Below are 20,280 nucleotides of genomic sequence, written 5' to 3'. Positions count from 1 at the left end.
GCAGGGTGGGCCTGGGCGTGGATGGTACCCCCAGGACCCAGAAGAGGAAGGTGCTGCAAGATGGGGTTTGAGTGCGTGCTGGAGGGCAGGACCAAGCCCCACCCCTTCTGTACCCCAGGGCCGACCCTGCCCGGGGCTCTGGGCTGAGGCGTGAGGGTACACGAGGAGGGGGCCTCACTGCCAGGCCCCAGGAGGCCTCAGAAGTCGGGACACACGCATCTAAAACTTCTCACAAGGAAGAAGAAAAACATGGCCCGAACTGTGTCTGGAGAGTGAGCCGCAGGGCCGTGGCCTCCAGCCCTCCAGGGCGCTGCCGCGGCCCTTCCTGCCGGATGAGAAGGCTTCCCACTGCGCGTCCAGGGCCTTGGCTGCTGAGTGATGGCTTCAGAGGCAAAGGCCCCTGCACTGTCCCTGACGTGACACCAATCTTGGTGGGAATCAGGAAACAGGAACGTGAAGGCGACAAGCCTGCAAGTGGCGCCAGCTGGGCCGTAAATATCCTGCCTGTCGCCCAGAGCCCTGTGCCCGGGAGAGGAGCGGTAAGTCTACAACAGCCTGAGACCCGGGAGCCTCCAGACGACCCCGTGCAGGGATCCTTCATAAACTCCGGGTGCCCGAGGCCACGAGAGCTCGGCACATGCTCCCAGCACCCCCCGGCCCGGCCAGCGTGGGGCCCCGGGGGCGGACTGGCACATAGAGCCCACGCGTGCGCGGCGGCCTCAGGCAGCACAGACGTGGCTGCCTCCTGGCTGCCCACGGGGGGCTGAGGAATTAAAAACCAACCTGGGAAGTGCGAAGGGATTTGCGTGCCACATGGGGCAGGAGTCTGTGGCCACGACGAGACCCAGTCAGTCTCCCAGCTGGCCTCGGACCATGAAAGGGCCACATGGAACGAGGCAGAAGCGGAACTGACCATGCTGGGATTCCCAGGCTGTGGGCCTGGCCCCGGTCGTGGGTCCACGCTGAGACCACCGCAGGGCCAAGCACACCATGCAGCTGCAGCTCTTCAGCTCAGCTCTGGAGCCAGTGCGGGGAGGGGGGAACTGCCCTCTCCTCTCTGCACCTATCCAGACCCACTGCTGGACCCCTGCCCCAAACTCCGCATAGCGCTGTCCCACACCCCAGCCTGCCCCATCTGCTGGGCCCGCGGAGTCTGAACTTGGCCTTGCCAGACTCCTCCCGAGACCCCAAGCAACTCCCGCCCCAGCGCTTCTGCACAACATTCCGGACCGCCCTGCCCTAGGCCGTGACAAGTCACCAACCAGAAAAGACGACGTGCTGGTACGGATGCGGAGAAACTGGAACCCTTATGTGCATCCTTGATGGGAACGTGAAGTAGGATGGCGGTTTCCTGAAGAAATTAGAACGTATAATTACCACGTGATTCAGCAATTCCACTTCTAGATAGATATCGAAAGAATGGAAAGCAGGAACGGGAACAGCTATTTGCATGCCCATTCACAGCAATGTTATTCAAAGGAACAAGAGGTGGAAGTAACCCGAGTGTCCACTGAAGGATAAATGGAAAAGCAAAATGAGGTATATGCGTACAAGGGCGTGCTGTTCAGCCTGAAACAGGAAAGGAATTCTCTCACACGCTGCAGCACGGATGAACCTTGAGGACGTAACGCTCAGGGAAACAAGCCAGTCACAGAAGGACAAATTCCGCATGAGTCCCCTTATACGAGGTCCCTAGAGGAGCCAAATTCATAGAAGCAGAGAGCAAAAGGGTGGTTGTAATGCACTGGGTGGGAAGGCGTTTAATGGGTAGAGTTTCAGCTGTGGGAGACGGAGAAGTTCTGGAGACGGATGGTGGTGACGGTTACACAACAATGTGAACGCACCTCATGCTACTGAGCTGTACGCTTAAAAATGGTTAAAACGGTAAATTTTATGTTACGTACACGTTAGCACAATCAAAAAAACAAAAAACAAAAAAAGTCTCTCCTACAATGCAGTGTCTGCAGCCAGCCCTGGGCAGAACAAGTCTTGGGCAAGACCACAGCAGGCTTCTCGGGAAAGAAGGAGGCCCTCCTCTGGGCACAGCTGCTCCAGGGGACCCGCAGGGATGGGGTGACAAACGGAGCCTGCCCAGTCTAAACCGGCCCCCACCCCTCCCTCAGCTCTCTCGGGGGGTGGGGGTGGGGCGGTGACAGGACCAAAGACGAGACCAGGGCAGCAGCCTCAGGCGTGACCCGGCCGAGAACCCTGCTTCTGTTCTTTGGCCAGACAGAGCAGGGCGGCAGCAAGCACCTGCCTCGCCTGGTGGGGACAGGGGCACACAGCCACCCCCCCCACTCCACGCCGATGCTGGGGACCCTAGCCCCAACCGCCCGTGAGGTGGGGCTCCAGAGGCTCACAGCACCCAGGCCTCTGCCCCGCCGGCCCCCCCAGCGCTCTCAACAAACACACGATGTCAAGGCGACAAAGACCGTGAGCCCAGGGCAACAGGGAAACCACTGGTGGTCTTTCTTAGGATTCCGATCTCAAACCTGGGCCACGAGGGTGGACAGAAGGGACAGCGGGCAGTGCCCTCTCCTCCGGGGCCCTCTCTGGGCGCCAGGCACCCCAGCAGGCCACACTTCCCACCCCCAGGGGAATCGGAGAGAGCAGCACGGGCCCATTTTACAGATGGGGAAACCGAGGTATAGACTGGTCACACTTGCCCGGCCACAACACAGGGGGCCTGAGCTAGGCTGTCTCTGAAGGTCACGACCTACTCTGTGCCAGGTCCTCTCAGCAAAGAGTCACGGTGGCCCAAGCCTGTCTTGAGGGACCCCGGTTGTCGGTGGGACGGAGTCCAACAGGGCGGGGGGGCCTATGGTGGACAGAAGCTCATGGCCTCTCACCCGCCCCCGGCCCTGCAAACACTGCCCATCTGCCAGGCAGAGGCTGGGGTGGGGGGCTCGGCCAGGGGTCCTGCTGGCCTCTTCCTATCCATACCCGACACCCAGGTTTCCCTTTCGGGGCCCAGGCCGGGGCAGCACAGGATGTCAGACCCCAGCCAGGTGAGCTCTGCCCGGCTCTGCCTGGCAAACGGACTCCAGGACCCCCTCCTTTTACACCTTCCACAAAATCGGGGGACTTCTCCAGGGACCCCCTCAAGGAAGATTTTGACCCAGAGTTCCCGCGGCTAATTCCAAGGCCTGCCCCTACCTCGTGTCCCGTGCTGTCATGCTTGTCCGAGAAACCAGGACTGCTGTCACTGTCATCAGCCAGGGTCCCCACTCCTGGGAGGCCAGGAGGAAGAAGCCGGGGAGCCAAGGTCCAGCTGTCCAGGGAGTCTGGTCTTCCAGCCCATGACTGCCTCCTGCAAAGCCCAGGGCCTGGCCCTCCCGGCTCTCTGCGGGCAGGGGGCTGAGCGCTCAGCTCCAGGCTGCCCCCTGCCCGCACTTCTGCAACAACAGCGAATTTCCCGTGAACATACGTCTCCTTGATGTCCTGGCCTGTTCGGAGGTGGCAGGGATGAAGGGGTGGCCCAGCCACAGGGTGGAAAAACCACTCGGCTCTTAAAGGGGGCTAGCGGGAAGGAATTTCACAGGGGGGGAAATGTCTCAAAGTGCCAACCACTTGTAAGGAAGAAAGGATTCTTGTTCCAGGACGCTTCTGGGTCACCACTGCCCTACAGCGCAAGCTGCTGCCGGGAGTGTGCGCGGGCGTGTGCCTGGGAACAGGTGGGGTGGCTGTGTGGCAGTGTGGGTGCCTCGTGCGGCCTGGGGTCAGCCCTGGGAGAGGCCCCCGGCCCCTCACCCCGCCCTCTCCCTGGGGAGGGGACCCCGTGTCCCTGAGGAAGTCCAGCCCCAGCCCGAGGCCGCCGCTCTGGGCGGTGGAGGATGGCCTGTGGCTGGCCTGACGTGGAGCAGACATCTCAGAAAAGGCCTCCAAACTAGAGCTGGGGCCAAGGCACGCTCCCCATGGCAGCGGCCTGTCAGCTTTACCCTGGTGGTGTGCACGGCAGGTGTCGGGGCAACAGGGGCTGGGAGCCGGCTGGAGACTCAGCGGGCGTCACACCAGGAGCTGCCAGTCGTGGGCACCGTCTGTGCGCAGGACCGAGGTGGAGGCGCTCGTTCCCACCTCGGGGACACGTGTGCAGGTTCAAGGCCGTGGCCCTGCCCGCCAGAGCGTGGCCCCCATGGCATCCTCCGACACCAGTGGAAACCATGGCTGAGTGTGTCCTCGGGGCTCAGCTGGCCCCGGCCTCCCCAGCCAGAACCACTCAGAGGTCCCAGCTGGGCCTGAGGGCGGGGTGGGGCAGGGGGCAGAGTGCCAGCCCCTCCACGTGCCCACCATCCTCTCCCTGGATAAAGTCGAGCCCCAGTCGATCGGAAAACACTCCCGCCTGACCCACGGAGGCAATCCTGTGTCTCAGGAACGCTCACCCAGCACCCGGGAACCCGGAGGGCTGCCAGACCGCACGGCCCCTCGCCGCGCACAGTGGGGCCGCAGCACAGAGGCTTCCAGCCGGGCCCGCACTCTAAGCTGGCGCTGCTGCTTCCGAGCGAGGCCTCCCCAGAGAGGCGCAAGAGGAGGACACCCCGTCTGGGCCCCATGACTCCCGGGCCAGCTCCCGAGCTACGGTATGTGCTTCTGTTGTAGGAAGAAAGAACGGAAGGCAAATATTTAAAAAATAGTTTTCAGCTCTGGCACTAAATTTTCCACAACCCTGAGCTTCCTTTTTGCTGCACGTGGGACCGACCGGGCTGCCTCTGGGCGCCCTCTGACTGCCAGGATGCTAGCTGCATTCCTGGGATGGCCCTCCCCCAGTAAGTCGCTGCTCCCTGGGGCAGGACTGGCGCCCCACCAGAGCACCGCCCCCCCCCGAGGACTGGCTCCAGAATGATAACTGCCAAGCAGCTGTAGCCAGGGGTGTGCGTGGTACACACGGGGCTCCAGGACACTCGGGTCTGCTGCCTGAGCCACGGGACCTCTGGCAAGTCGCCTGACCTCTCCGTACCTCTGCTTCCCCACCGGTAACAGGAGAGGAGTGGAGCCACCTCTCGGCACATCTGTGCCCCCTGGTCCCCGCAAGCCAGGGCCAAGTACTCAGAGGCCGGCAGAGTGACTGGGGGTCCAGGGTGCACCAAGACTGGGGCAGAGCAGGGTGTGTGTGAAGGGACCCCGACCTGATGTCGCTTGGAGAAAACCAGAGTGAGGCCTGGCCGACGGATGGCAGAGTCGCCACCCGAGGGGCCAAGGCCCTTACACTGCCCTGGGAACTCGACGGGGGCTGCAAGTACAACCCAAGGGAGACGTCGGATGCCGCGACCCCCAGGCCTTCCCACACCTGGCTGCCCGTCAGATACAGCTGGGCACCCGTTGCAGACACGGCTGGGCGGCCCTGGAAGGGAGGGCTGGGGGCCAGGATTGAGGGCTCCATCAAAACCCACTAAAGGAATTTAAAAAGACTCAGACGGGTCCACGCACAGAGCCCCGGGCGGGCAAGGCTGGGGTTTTCTGTGCTAGCTCAGCAGGCAAGAGCTGCGGGCCCCCCAGGCTCAGGCTCGTGTGCCAGCTCTGTGGCCAGGGCCAGCGGGGACCTCTGAGTGGTTCTGGCTGGGGAGGCTGGGGCCAGCTGAGCCCCGAGGACACACTCTGCCACGGCCTTGAACCTGGGGGAGGCCAGCGACCAAGCGCCACACACGGCGCAGGCCACTGCCCCCAGCTCCGCGCTGACACACCGACCCTCCGAAGGGCACTTCCTCTGGCAGAAACAGCTCACGTGATGCGCCGCCGCACGGCTCTGCAGGAGGCCGCCACCCCCGCCCGCCAGCCCGTCTCCGGCCCACACTGGGGCCAGTCAGCGCCCCCAGCAGCTCCGGGACGGCCCCTCCACGGCCGGCACCACCTCAGGCCTCCGCTGGCCTGATCAGCAGAGGGACAGGTGACCAAAGACAGCAGGGCTCAGGCTGGGGCTCCCTCAGCCTTGCCGGGCGAGCATGGCCCCTGCCCCGCTGCCTGGGGGGTCCCTCGGCCCGTGGGGAGCTGTGTCAACTCCCCTGCGCCCAGAGAGGGTCTCGTGGGAAGCGCTGGCCCTGAGGACGGCTACTGTGGGGTGAGGGGCCCAAGGCGCTGGCTGTCAGCCTCGGCTGCTCGAGTGCTCTGTGGCTCGGGGGGCCCAAGGGGGCGAGGGGCCTCGTCCGCGCGCGTGTCCTGGGCCTCTGCGGGCCCGGCGGGCATTCCGTGCCCCGTGGCGAGTCCCGCCTGACGCCTGCCGGGCCCCCTTTCGAGCCGATGCTTGAGGACACGGGCCTGCTCCTGCCCGGGGGAGGCCGCCACCAATCCCGCTGCCTGCCTTTGACCCACTTGGCTGAAACGTGACTGCCTCCGATTTGATAAAAACGATGTTTCCCGCTGGGCGCTCTGCCAGCCAAGCTTCCAGGAAGCAAAGGAACACAGCTCTCCTCCCAGGCCTGGGCTTTCTGACTGCGGGATGCTGGTTTGAAAGCAGGGCTCGGGAGGCCCTCAGCTTCTGCAGGGTCCGCGCCGTGGGCCACCAAGCAGCCTCCCGTCTGGACCTGCCTGAGCAAAACACGGTGCCCGGACCTGCTCGCCTGCCGACCCGCGCGCTGAGGGAACGGAGGGTGCTGGCATGTGCCCGAGCTGCGGCCTCTCCTGCGGGACACAGGTGCAGTGGCTAGGGGAAGAGCACCGTGGCAAGGCCGTGAGGCTGGGCAGGCGAGGCTGTGGTGCCCCGGGCAGGCGGGAAGTGTGCTCTCACGCCACGGCCCACCTGCCTCCCAGCTCCGCGCCTGCCCAGCGGGGCCCCTCCTCACAGGTGACATCAGAAACCTCCAAACCCCTGGGAGACCAACTGCTCCGCCTGCCCTAGTTCCACCTGCCTCGATCCCCTCCCCCCAGGGGAGTGACACGTCAGACCTACTGGCTCGGCTGTTTCTGGTGGGCGGCCAGTCACGCAGCAGGGCCCCAAGGAGGAGGGGGTTGGTGGTCACTCGGGGCCTCCCCCGGGACCCTGTACCATCTCGGGCTGCTGGGAAAGCCCACCCTCCAAGCAGCCACGACACCCTCCCGCGCAGGCAGGCAGCGTGGCGCGCTTGAACCCTACGCCTGGGTGACACCTGGCTCTCCCCTCCTGGGGGACCCTGCACGCTCCCTGTCATGGGGAGGGCTTAACAGGAAGCCCTGGGACCACAGGCCAAGTATGAATCCCAGCTCTGCCACGTGTGACCGTGGCGACAAGTCACTTAGGCTCTCGGAGCCTCGGTTTCCTCCTCTGCCCAGCGGGGCCCCGACAGTGAGGTGGGAGTGAGGAAGGCCTGGCACCCGGTGTGGCTGTCGGTCACGGCCACTCATTGTTCCCAGACTGTGTCCTCCGGGCAAGGACACCTGCTCACCCCGCCCCCAGCACGGTGCACAGCACCCTGTAAGTGGGGCGCACAGAGATCGGAGCCTTCCCCAGCCCCTCCCTCCCCGGCCGTGGTCAGGTTCCCTAACAGGGAACGTGACCCAGGACTCACAGAAAACCCTCGCTGCTCTGGGACGACACCCGACCCCGCTTCCTGTCGCACTGATGCAAACACAGAACCTCTGTGTTTGCAGGTCCTCATTTTCCAAGGACACCAGCACTCCAGGGAAGTAAATATTTACACGTGAGCCTTGAAAGCTCGTGAGGCAGAGGGGCGATGCTCACCCACTGCTCAAGGGCCACAAACGAGTGCTGTGTTTGTTCCTGGGGCCCTGGGAAGCCTGGCAGGAGCTAACTCTCAGACGGCCGGGGATTCACGGGTCACCCCTCCCAGGCCGGGTCGGGGAGGTGGTCTAGGGGCAAACGCTGCAAATATGGGGCCAAGTGGGGCCTGGCGGCGGGGGGGTTGCTGCGTTCCAAGGGTGCCCTGCCCCCACGTGCCTTTCCAGGAGGATGCAGAAAGCTGTGTTCCAGAGGAGGGCCGTGCCGGGGTAAGCCCTGGGGGGTGACTGCTGCAGGTGGGGGACCAGGCACCCGGCTGGGGCGTGACACACACAGGCAGGCCTCACTCTGGGAAAGCCCTGCCCAGATTTCCATCAGGAGGGGAAGGGAGGGCCCGTGACTTTACGGCAGTGGGCTGCAGGCTCTGGTTTTCGCTGCAGGATCCTTTCTTCCAACTCAACAAACCAGGGCTGATGGGAGTGCGATGCAGCAGGGGGCCTGCCTACTTGTCTGGCTTTCTGGGCTCGTGCAGTTGCTGCCCTGGGCACTGCTCAGGGCTTCTGAGGAAGGCCCTGGGGGCGCTCCTGCTGCAGGGAGGATGGCCGGGCAGCTGGCCACCTGTCCGCTCATCCAACCTTGCGGGCCTCTGGCTGATCCCCCAGCACAAGGGCGTCCAGAGGGGTTCAGAGGTCAGCAGGCACGCTCCCGTTCCCCCCTGCACGTGCACTTGGCTGAAGGGCAAGGGCATGCCTGGCCCACCCAGCCCGTCCCAGTACAGGCGCCGCTAAACCAAACGTCCAGACCCACAGGCAGGGGAAGGACAGTCAAGAGGAGTTGCCTGCCAAGCACAGCGCACACAGAACTTCATAGCAGGATACACAGAGAGGACAAGCCACCTCTTGGGGATAAACTGCCCAAAGACGTGAGCAGGTAAGTAAGCAGCTGGAGGAAACTTCGGCAGCCAGTAACCACACAACAGGATGCCCGTCTCACCCAGTCAGGGGAAAAGAAACGTGCTAAGACCACAGCGGACCAGCTCATGGCTGCTGGCTCGGCAGAAATGGCAGCACCTGACAGGCCAAATGGTGGGGACCTCAGGCATGGCTGGGGCGGGTGTGTGTCTGTGTGTGTCTGTGCCAGTGGAGCCTGTCTGAAGAGCTCTGGCAGAGCTGAGGATGGGCAAGCCCGGTCACCATCACCTGGTCTGTGAAACATGCCTCCCCGTCTGCTCTCAGAACAAAGCCCAGGAAGAAAGATGTGTCTAGACAAACCCAGCAGTCAATGAATTAAACATGTGTGTCACGGACCAACACAGATAAATCTCAACAGCAAGGCCTAGTGAAGGAAGCAAGGAGGAGAAGGTCAAGTACAGTGTGTAACACCCAACGGTGCTGGGTGCTGTTCAAGGGATACACGTGTTGGCAGTGAGTGAAAGTATAAAAGAGGACGCAAGGAACGCAGTGGTGGGGAGGGGGAGGGGCGAGGTGCCGGGGGCTCAGCTCACGGCGAGCACCACATGAGCACACGAGCCTGCCTGCCGCTCCCCTCCCGTCGATGCCCGTGGGTGGGTGACCGCAGCCCAGGGCCGGGGCAGACGGGGGCCCAGGGAGGGGAGAGGAGTAAGGCCGTGGGACCCACCTGGCCTTGCTGCCCTTCCCTTCCTCACCACTGACTTCTTCTTGGTTGGGTCTCCAGGTCCTCAGAGGGGGAGGCGGACAAGCTGCCCGCACAGCAGGACCAACCTGCACTGTCCCCACAGGCCCTGATTACAGGAAGGCAGGGGCCTTCTGCAGATCCAGGGAGCGAACGAGCCCTTCTGTCAAGTGGGCACAGGCGGGAAGGAACGGGGGTCCCCAGTGCCACAGCCTGGGGTGAGCAGAAGACCCCCATGGCCGCAACACAGCACACCCCAGGCCATCATGTTGGAAGGCCAGTGACGCCTGTGGACGTCCCTGGCCTCCCAGCTAAGTGCCTAGACTTCAGCTGCTGCCAGGGAAGTGCCCTGCTGACCCCTGAGCTGACCAACTCAGAGTGGGGACAGAAGCCGAGCTCCCAGCTGGCTCTGAAGGGCTCTGCCCTGTCCCCGGAGAGAGGGGAGGCACTGTAGCCTCTTGTAAAAAAAAAAAAAGAGTGCCCAGCAACAAGGCATAATTGCAAGGTCCCACCTATGAGACAGGCGCTGTCCCTACGCCCATTTCACAAATGGGAAAACCGAGGCCCACGAGTCACAGAGCTCGCAGGTGGCAGAACCGGGATTCAACCCGGCTGGTGCGGCTCCACATCTGGGCCCCCTCCCCTGCTCTGCCACCACCCCTGGTACAGAGACAGCAGGGCCTGGCCGCCCACCGCTTCTGCTCCCTCACTGCTGGCTGGCCCAGAGATGACCTCTGTCCTCCCTTGTCATCGAGGGTGGAGAGAACCTTACCGAGCTGACCACCTGCGGGGTCCGGCACGTCCCCCGAGTCCTACAAGGCAGGTCGAGAAAATGTGGCTCAGAGTATCACGCGTATACAGGCGGGGTGCATCAGGGAACAGGGAACCCAGACGGGGCTGGCTCAGGAGCTCAGGTGTCCACCCTGGTGCATCAGACCTGCAGAGAGCCTGGGGTCCCAGCTCCTGCCTGTGACCAAGGTGGGGGGGTCCCCCGCACCACTGACTTCCTTCAACTCTACAGCTTTGTAAACAGTTAACTCCAGAGTTTTCATTTCTCTAGTTCCTACCGTTCCAGATTATTACTGATTTGCTCTGATGCCCCACCCCCTACCCCGACCCCGGGGCCTTTTACCCATGTAACAGAGGTTCATGGGCGGCCGGGAGGTCAGACTCTCTCACAGTGCTCCACGCCACCCCCCCCCAACACTCTGCACTGAGGGAAGCTGCTGACAGCTGCCCCCATACAGGTGAGGACCTGGGCCCCACCCCTGGGCAGTGAGGCCGGCGCTCACCCCTGGACTGCAGAATTCTACGGGGTTACGACAAGTGGCCACGGCTCCAACAGGACACGGACACAAACTGGGGCCGGAGGGCCCAGGAAGTCACAGGAGGTCATGGGTGACAGGACACTGGGCTCCTCCACAGAACCAAATGACAAGCTCCATACCCCCATTTTAGAGATGGGGAAACTGAGGCTCAGAGGGCTGTTTCTCTGCCCATGAGACCCACTGGCTCCAGACACGAAGTGAGAGAGGCTGCCGGGGCTCCTCTCTCCTCCTCTGGTTCCCAGTCGGGCCTGCTGGGGCCCAGAGCTGCTGCCTGGGCTTCTCAGAAGGAACCCAAGAGGCCAAGTCCCCACGCGCCTCCGCCCTGCCCCAGAGCCTGAGCCCCGGGCACCCAGAGAGGGCCCAGGAGCTCCCGTGGAGGCCTTGCAGAACTCGGGGTATGTCAGTCCCTGCAGGCAGCCCCTGGTAAGCCAAGGCCCCAGAGCCTGGGTGCTCGGCTGAGCGAGTGAACAGACCAGCAGCTAGGGCGGGGCGGGGCCTCCAAACAGTTCAGCTGTCCCGGAGGAGCCTCGAGAGACACGGACGCAGACAGCGCTGCAGGGAAAGGCCGCCGGCCAGCCGCGGGGCTGCGTGTCCTCGGCAAAGCTGCCAGCACCCACGGAGCCGGCTGGGGGCCTGGCCGGGGGCCTTGCTGGCAGTGGGATAGCAGGGCTGCCCTGGCTGGTTTCTGCTCCCCCGTCAAGGAAGAGAGACCCCAGGTCTAAACCAAGGCTGGGGTAGGATGTGTGCGGTCTGCAGTGGCTGGACGCCTCCTCCATGGTCGCCCCCCCCGCTGACCCTGATGCCCTCCAACAGTGCCCACCCGGGTCAGGCAGCCTGGGAGCAGCTTGTTAGCTCTCCGGTGTGTGGATGTGGCCACGCAATGCTTTTCCAAAATAACAGGGCCTGGAAGCTGGGGACTTGGGACAACACCACACCAGGAAGGGGACATTTTACCAGGAAGGGGAGGAACAGAGAGATAAGGCCACAAGTCCCACAGCCAGAAAGTGACAGGCCTGCCTTCGGGGACAGACTGGACATCCTGGCCTCCGGGAGGGCCCTTGTCCACGCACACTGCCCCCCTGTCCCCACTGCCCTCTTGTTACCATTTGTCCCTGTGACTGGCCGCGGGTCTCAGACGACGCGAGTCACCGTGGTTCCAGAGCGCTGCTTCCCTTCTCTACTCCTACGGATCCTGCAAAACCCCACGCGGAGGTGCCTCTTCCAAATCCCTCTGATGCCACAGGTCACACCTCCTGCCGTCACCACTCGCGTGCCTGCCTGTTTTTGTGCTTAGGACCTTTTTTCTGCATAACATCCTCCCCCCCCAAAAAAAAAAACAACCCCACTGACAGCAAAAATGTAACAGGAAGAGAAACAGCCGCTGAGTTCTGGAAAAGGCAGGAGTAAGAGTGCTGAGAGATGGAGACCCTGCAAATGCGCCTGCCTACCTGCGAGTGCCGGCCACCGAGGCCAAAGGACGGGCCCGAGAAGACGAGAGCGGGTCGGCCACGAGATGCATCCACACGGCTGTAAGTGCCCACCAGGGAGACCCCCTGTCAGACGTGCCCCCTTCCCTTCCCGTCCTCCCCGCAGACCAGCTGAATCACGTCCTGGCCTGAATTCCACAGCCCTTCCGGCAGGGCTGGGGGTGGGGCTGGCAGCTGCAGGACCAGGACCACCTGAGAGGGACCCGGTCACCCAGGAGAGGCGGCAGGAGGCGCCAGCCCCGCTGTGCCGGCAGCCCCCGAGCCTCGCCTGCTCTCGGCTGTCAGCAGCGCCGACGCCCCCCGCAGCCCCTCCTGCGCTGCCCTGCCAGAGCCAGGAGGGCGTGGCCCGAGTCCCGTCGGGGGACGACTGCCAGATGTTCTCCAATACACCGACTACCCAGATCTGCACGTGAAACCGCCTGTGTCCGCCCAAGGTCTCGGGAGCCCTTCTGCCCCAGGCGGGACAGACGCGACGGCTGGTGGCTGGTGGCGGTTCTCACCGAGGTTGGTCTTCCCAGCTGGGGGCACCAAGGGGGAGGGCACACGGGCCATAGGACAGACAGATGTCGGGATATCAGCTTCCTAACTTTTCTGGGTCTTGACCTCCTTGAGGGGAAAATGGGGACAACTGTCACACGTGCTTTGTGGAAGTAGGGAGGGGGAAATGAGGTAGCCCATTCCAAGTACCCGCGGAGCGCTCAGGGGACAAGAGCCAACCTCCCGTCTGCACCCTTCCCTTTGTGACCCTGGCTCTCCCAACTCAGGCCCCCACGGCCACTCACCCCTCCCCTTTGGCCCCAGATGGCAGAGAACTGCACCTCCGCTCTGGGCAGGGGTGAAATGCACACATCTGTGACCAGACGGGCCGGCATTCAGGGTGGCTGGGTACAGCCCTGTCCACCCCCTCCAAAGTGATGGGCCACCCTCCAGGGTGCACTTGTCAGGTGGGACTTTTCAATAAAAACCAGATACAGACAGTTTGCTCACTGAAGAAAGTAAACTCTTTAAACCCAGAACAATATTGAATACCAACGAGGTGAGTATTCAAATACCATACTTGGTTACAAAATAAGGTGTAAAGTAATTTAATATTTACACTGAGAGCATTTAAACATCCAGACCATTCCACTCAGAAATTCCACACCTAGGAATTTCCAAAGGAAGACAGGGGTATGCAAAAATACTTTATGTACAAGGATGTCTACTGTACCGTTACTTACAGGAACCAGGAATGGGAAATCTGCACATTCAACACCAGAGGAGAACCAACTATGGTGCACCCAGAGGTGAGTCACCTGTAGCCACTAAATTATTGTTTTTAATGCCACAGAATAACATCTGTAGACAATTTACGTTACAGCTCCAATTATAATAAAAAGAAAAGGTACGCACAGAGAATACAGTAACTTTCCTTTTTTATACTTTACTGCCGATTACCTACTACAGTCATTACTTCATAAAAAAAACGGAAAGAATATGAAACGAAAAGACTCAGGGTCCCTTAAGGATGACAAAGCCAGGTCCCCGCTGATGGCCTGCCACTCTCCCAGGGCAGCAGCCAAACCTCTCAGTCCTGCCACTGAGAAAGAGACCCTGACTGATTCCACGAAGACCAGGGGCTTCACCAGCCCCCGGGCCCCAGGGCTGGGAGCTGCACCCGCCGGGAAGGCTCTCTGACCCGGGGGGCACACAAGCCCCTGCACCGTGTCCAGCCCACTCTGCAGTGCCCCGGGTTTTACAAGGGAAGCGCCTAGGAGGACAGGAAGCCCTGGTCTTGTAAGTTCTGTGGTGCTTTGAGGAGAACGTGCGCTGTACAGACTGATGATTTCACAAACCAGGGCATCATTTAAACTGATCGCCGGTAAGTCATTTGAAAGTTTGTCTTCTCACGCGTTTGCTTAAAAAGAAGAGGTTTCTTGGTTGTTTGTTCATGCTTAAAGAAAATCTAACTCTGAGTTTCTTGACCTTAGATTCCTTCCGTCTCAACCCAAGACCTCTCCGGGTGATTCCTTCAGGTGGCCGGGCCCTGTTCACTGGTCCCTGTCATGTGCTCTGGGTAACATCTGCCCCACTGCAGGCAGATGCGGGTGGTGTCCCTTAGTTGCACGTAAGGATGTGACTGTGAAGCCAAGTTGTCCGGTGCCATAGGGATGCTCCAAGCTAACCTGGGCCCCCTGGCTGGGCCCACTGAGAAGCCCCTGAGGTTCTCTGGGACCAGCACTGCACTCAAGACTGTGTCCCTGAACCTGACTCACCACAGGACACATGGGGGAAGGGCACGCTGACTGCAGCTCCCGGAGAGGCTGCAGGACCAAGAGGTGAGCGTTCTTGTTGGTGCCACATGTAGGCAGCACCTGTTCGGGCTCCAGCCAGTGCCAACATGCCATGGACATGCCAGGATGGCAGATAGAGAGTGGCCAAGGGCACCTAAGGCAACAGGGAGCTATCTGGGAAGGCTTCCTGAAGGAAGGGGCAGCAAAACTGGGGCTGAAGGGACAGGAGCAGCTAGCTGCACCAGCAGATTGCTGAAACCAGACGGGACTCGGGATGGTGGAGGGAGGGTGTGCGACCAGAGTGAGGCTGCAGGACTGACACTAAGACTCCTTCCTCCTACAAGGAAGCACAGCCTCTGCCGGCTAAGATCAAGGATGCTGGGAGCCCACCTGCAGAGAGGACCCCATGAAGGTGGCCCGGGAGCCATACTCGGGTCCCAAATGCCCTCTGCGGCTTCAGATGAAGCCTACACGATTTTAGGGACGTTTCCAGGGCAACTGAGGCAAGACCCTAACCGTGTCTCCTCTTCCATCTCTTTCAGGCGGACGGGAAGAGGAAGGAGGTACGTTTTGGACCTTAGGAGCACCATCGCGACCCTACGAGGTGAATGGCAGCGTGGGGCACTGGCACACTCTAACCAAAGTGGCCCTTGGCAACGGTCGGCCACCTGCCTGAGGCCAGGCCTCCCTGGGGGCCTTACAAACATTCCTAGCAGATGCCAGCAGGTGTGGCAGCTCCCTTGCTGGACACAGGACGAAACAGGGACCTGCCAGTGCTTTGCTCACACACCTGTTCCTCTGTTCCACGCCAGGAAGCACTCACAGATGCTGCAAGTTCCAAACCATATTCCAGCAAAAGGTTGGAAACCTGTCCATCTCCATTTGTCTCCTCGATGCGTGCCCATCTCAGAACTACCCCGGCTGACGTGGCTGGGCGGGGAAGCACAGGAGCCGTGAAAACCCTCACTTCCCCGCACCGCAGGCCCCAAAGCCCTGTGGACGCCAGCACCAAGAGCTGGGAGAGGCTCGGTGGAGAGATTCTAGAAGCATACCTCACAGTGGGAAGACATTCGCCCCCCACCCCGACCCCCCAAGGTGGCTGGCCCTGGGGACCGGAGAGGAGGAAAAAAGGGCTCTCGCCCAGGCCCAGCCCCCAAAGTACCGTGTCACTCCTCAGTTCACCAGCCAGGCGGCCGCTCCGACACCACAGGACCATGGGGAGGGCGGGAAGGAGGGCAAGGGCGACACCCGAGTCTCCTGAAACCAGGCACCACCCGACAGCAGGCATCCCATGGGGGCTGGGCACTGCCACCGTCCCGCTGGGTGCCGGGTGCCTGGGCAGATGGGGGAGCTGCCTCCTGAACCCCCAGCGCTCTGGCCCAGCCCGACTAGGGGAGCACACAGGCTTGCAAACACACAAAGCCAAGACTACCCTGGCCCCTCCGGGAAGCTCATTAAAAACGCCATCAACCTGGCGCCTGGACCAGAACTGAAGGGAGAGGCGGGGAGAGTGACACGGAAGGCCGGCAAGGCTCTGTCACCTGCCTGGTGGCACAGCCCACTCCTCGAGCGGACGGCAGAGGGCGGGCCTCCCGAGAACCCTGGAAACCCCTCCTCCACGGCCGGCAGCTGCTGAGCTCAGCAACTTCCCCACCGCAGCAGGACGGAGCCACGGCTGACCACGCATGCGGACCACGCGGACCACGCACGGAGTCTTCCACCCCTGCCACACGCACCCGCCCTCGTGCAGCACCCGGAGGCCCTGGCTGCTTCCCCGTTTCCTCCGTGCCTGTCTGTAGGGGCAGCGGGGCCTTCTGCTCTGGTGGACAGACTCTGGAGAAGGGACGCCAGGGGCCCTTCACCCTGGTGACCCAAAGAGAAAATCAGCCTCAGGAGGTGGGGCTGTAGGACGAGGGTCCTGGTGGCACACGAGGGTCAAGGCCACGTCTGCTGGCAAGCCTGACTCAGGCCCCTCGGCAGCGCCTAGAGCGAGGTCTGCACCCTCTCCCCTCCGGGCTCTCGCTACCTAATTGCCTTTGGCAGACAGGACCGTTTCGCCCTCCACGCCCCGACTCCTGCAGGCAGAGAGGTGCCCACCTGGGCTTATGTGGGTTGCTTAGTGCCCAGTTCCGGGGGCTTGCAGCCCCGGTGGGCAGAGGATAGATGGGCAAATGGCTGCAAGCCCCCAGGCCCAGCCCAGTCTAGCACAGAGTGGCAGGACCCCAGGGAGTGAGGGGGTGAGGGGATGGTACAAGGCCAGCAAAGTGCATCTATGCAGATCAGGCCAAGTGCTGGGCAGGAAGCGATGCTTCAAGGGCCCCTGGACAGGCCGACTGGTGGCCATGTAGCCTTAAGGCACCCAGCACATCACGTCTCAGGCCGGGAGCTGCTGTTGGTGGGGGGACAGCCAAGGGAAAGTGGGAAGACACTCCCCCCCGCCCCCGCAGCTCCACGGCCCCAATTTCCTAACCACCTGGGAAAGACAACAGTAGAAGGACTGAAAGGCCGAGCAGGGAGAGCTCCGAGCTGGCCAGATACCAAAGCTTCATCACCCAAACACACCGAGACCTTGCACCTTCGACCCAGGAGTGCTGATGAACTCAGCTACACAGGTCACACAGCTCCCCAACGCCCATCTTGCCCGTGAACGCACTCTTGAGGCAAACGAGGAAGATAAACAAAAGGCTGGCAAGAAGACCTCCTTTCTGGACCTTCCCAGCCCAGGCATCTCAGGGAGAAGGCCCCGCAGGGCACCCACGTGAACAGGAGAAAAAGGTTCCCAAGTTTAACCCTTGGAAACCCAGCACCGTGGGGAGAGAGAGAGTGTTTCTGGCTACAAAGCGCTTCCCTGGAGAGCTGTCCCCCAACACAGGTCAGCCCTGTGCTCCCAACCTCCACAGTAATGGGGGCCCCCAGGGAAGGCACCTGGCTGCATAGGTGCCCCCAGCCAGCTCAGCTCCCCCTAACCTGCCCTAGGCCTCCGTCTGCTCTTCTTTCAGAGCGAGCCTGCGCCTGGTTCTGGCCCAACTCGCAGGGGCAGGCAGCACTGCCTTCTCCCTGCCCCCAGCCCCAGGGGACACTCGGGCCTTTGTTCTACCTGCACACTTGGGCACGGCAGAGCCAGCCCCCTTCCCTGGCAGCTCCTCCCCAGCCCTCTCGAGGCAGGCTGGCGGGCCGGGGGCCCTGCAGGTGCAGGGGGAGAGGCACCTCACTTCTCTCACTTCCGATTTGGGCGTGAGAGCGGCGCTGGAAAGCAAGCACTCCAGGTGGGTTACACTCGCACAGGAACCCGTCTTCCCGCCCGACGACACAGGCCAGCCTGGACCCAGAGCTGGGTCACGACAGGTGACGGGCCGCGGGCAGGGGACGGTGACCCCGGGAAGCCCAGGCTCCGCGCAGCCCGCCGGGTGGTGGGGAAAAGTAAAGAGGCACACAGGAGGAGGTGAGAGCGGGATTCGAGCGGCGGACCGCGGCGGACCAACTGGGGGCTCGGACGCCCTGAGATCAGGAGGGGGTCCAGAAGAGCCGCGGCGAGTGGGGTCCCCAAGAGGGCAGGAGAAGAGGGCAGGGAGCAAGGGTGGGCGCAGGTCCGCCCGGCGAGGGCCGGGCCCGGGGGAGCGGCCGCGAGCAGGCACCCCGCCGTCCCGGGCCGACGGCGCGGCCGGCTGCGGGCGCTCACCTGGGCGTGCGCAGCGCGGCGGGGTCGCGGCGGTCCAGCACGCCGGGCACGCAGTTGGTGAGCTCGGTCCAGTCGGCGTGCAGCCCGCAGCTCCAGCCTGTGGAGAAGCGGGAGAAGAGCCAGGTCTCGCGGCGGTTGGGCCGGTAGCAGGTGCACTTTTTCTGGCCGGGCCGGCAGTCGCAGGGCACCTCGAGGCGCACGTTCTGCACGAGGTGGCGGCCGAAGGTGGTGCCGCCCGTTTTCTGGATGTGCAGGAAGACGATCACGTCGTCGCCCTTCATGTCGAAGTGCAGCGAGCGCTCCAGCTCGCGCACCGGGAAGTAGTACTTCTTCTCGTAGTGCGGGTCGGGCGTGGGGAAGAGATCCAGGTCGTCGGGCGGCGCGCGGCCGCCGGGCGCGCCCAGGCTCAGTCCCGGGCCCGCGTACTGGTAGAGGATGAGCATAAAGCACGCCGAGCCCGCCACCACCAGCACGAACTTGCTGGCGCGCTCAACCATGGTCCTGCCGCCGGCGCGCCGCCGCCGCATGTGTCACCATCGCCGGCGGCCCGGGCGCGGGGCGCGGGGCCTGGAGAGCGGGGGGCACGGGCGCAGCTGCCTCCGCCGCCGCCGCCGCCGCCGCCACCGCCCGCGCTCCGGCCCGGCTACTCGGCACCCAGGTCGCCCGCAGCGGCGCGGGCCCCGGCCCTGCGCGGCGCCATGGCTGCTCCTCGCCCGGGCCCCGCTCCGCGGCCCGATCCCGGCTCAGCTCCGGATCGGCTCCGGCCCGGTCCGCTCCCCCTGCGGCCCCTCGCCCGCCGGTCAGCTCCGCTCCGCGCCGCGCCGAGAAAGCTCTGCGCCGCCCCGCGCGCCGCCGCGTCTCCGCAGTCTGCCGCCGCCCCGCCCCGGCCCGCCCCCGGCCCGCCCCCGCCGCGCCTCTTGCCGTCGCCGCCCGCGTCGATCCGCGGCCCCGCCCCCAGAGCCCCGGGGCTGCAGGCCGGTACTTGGCCCCCGGACGCAGGTCTCCGGCCTTGAGGAGGCCGCTCCGAGGCGGGCAGCGAGGACTGGGAACTGACCTCTGTCCTCAGAGGCGTGGGGAGAGACTGGAGAAACGTGTAGTGGGGCGCGGACGGCCCTTCTGTGCTGGAGGGGCTCGCGGCGGCGGGTGCCTTGGGGCCTGGGTTCCCTTTACTGCTTCACGGGAGGGAAAGCCTTGGCTTTGCACGCTGGGCACTCTGAAGATCCGAACGCGAGGGGGCCCGGGCTGGATGGACTTGGTGGGATCTGGGGGCGGTGGGGCGGGGCGCGGGTCGGGAAGGAACGAGGGAGGGTTGGGGGTGGGGAGCCTGGGACCCACGGCAGTGGTGGGACCTTCCTCCCCCCTCCCCTCCTCCCCCCTCCCCTCCTCCCCCTCCCCTCCTCCCCCCTCCCCTCCTCCCCCCTCCCCTCCTCCCCCCTCCCCTCCTCCCCCCTCCCCTCCTCCCCCCTCCCCCCTCCTCCCCCTCCCCCCTCCTCCCCCTCCCCCCTCGTGGAGAGATGCAGAAGTGTCCGCAGGGGCCGGCTTTATGCAGTCAATGGGCCAAGTTTATTATGATCCCGATGAAAAAGTTATAAAAAGTTGAACCAATATTTAAAATTTTGATGGTCCACGAAAACATTAACTTCTGGCTTTGGTAGATGGGTCAGAGGGTGTGGCGGCCCTGGGCCTCTCCTATCTTCGGTGGTGCCCCTGGGCCCTGCGGGCCTCCCTCCCCGTTAGCCCAGCCTGCCCCCCGCCTGCCAGCTTGGGCCCTGAGGCAGACTCCCCGCACTAGCCCTGGAACCCACACCGCCTGGCCCTGACTGGGCTCAGAATCTGTGGCACCTCCGTGCAACGGGGTGGGCCAGGGTGAGAAATGACCTGCTGAGAATCTCAGCGTCCCGCATCGCTGGGTTGGGTCCAAGTTTTTGGATTCAGGCGGCTGCCAGGCCTGGGTTCAAATGCCCATGTCATCCCATGTCAGGAGCTCCCCTGGTTTCTGTTCTGTCGTGGGTCCTGAAAGCATGGGGGCGGGGCGAGGGTTTGTGAGGAATTATACTTAAACTAAACTGTTGAAAATATGTAAAATCATGCCAGAAATCCCTTCTGGTAAGCAAACCCGGAGAACTGGAAAACCAACCACCGACACCCCAAAATCCAACTAAGAGGGGAGCATGCAATTTTCAGAAGGGGCTGAAGACACATCCACTCTGATGCA

The 20,280-nt window shown here is 63.1% G+C and overlaps 1 protein-coding gene across 1 annotated transcript in view; it reads right to left on the bottom strand.

Moving 5' to 3' along the window:
* HS6ST1 (heparan sulfate 6-O-sulfotransferase 1) overlaps positions 1-18,699 on the bottom strand; it is a 39,460-nt gene extending 20,761 nt beyond the window's left edge. The window contains exon 1 of the mRNA XM_082840896.1: positions 18,066-18,699. Within this exon, the coding sequence (XP_082697022.1) occupies positions 18,066-18,592 (527 nt within the window). The 5' untranslated portion in view covers positions 18,593-18,699. The remainder of the gene's footprint in view (positions 1-18,065) is intronic.
* Between the last annotated feature and the right edge of the window lie 1,581 nt (positions 18,700-20,280).

This window comes from Leucopleurus acutus, assembly GCF_964270905.1.
Source record: "Leucopleurus acutus genome assembly, chromosome: 6".
Classification (NCBI taxonomy): domain Eukaryota; kingdom Metazoa; phylum Chordata; class Mammalia; order Artiodactyla; family Delphinidae; genus Leucopleurus; species Leucopleurus acutus.
This window is presented reverse-complemented; position numbering and strand designations above follow the sequence as displayed.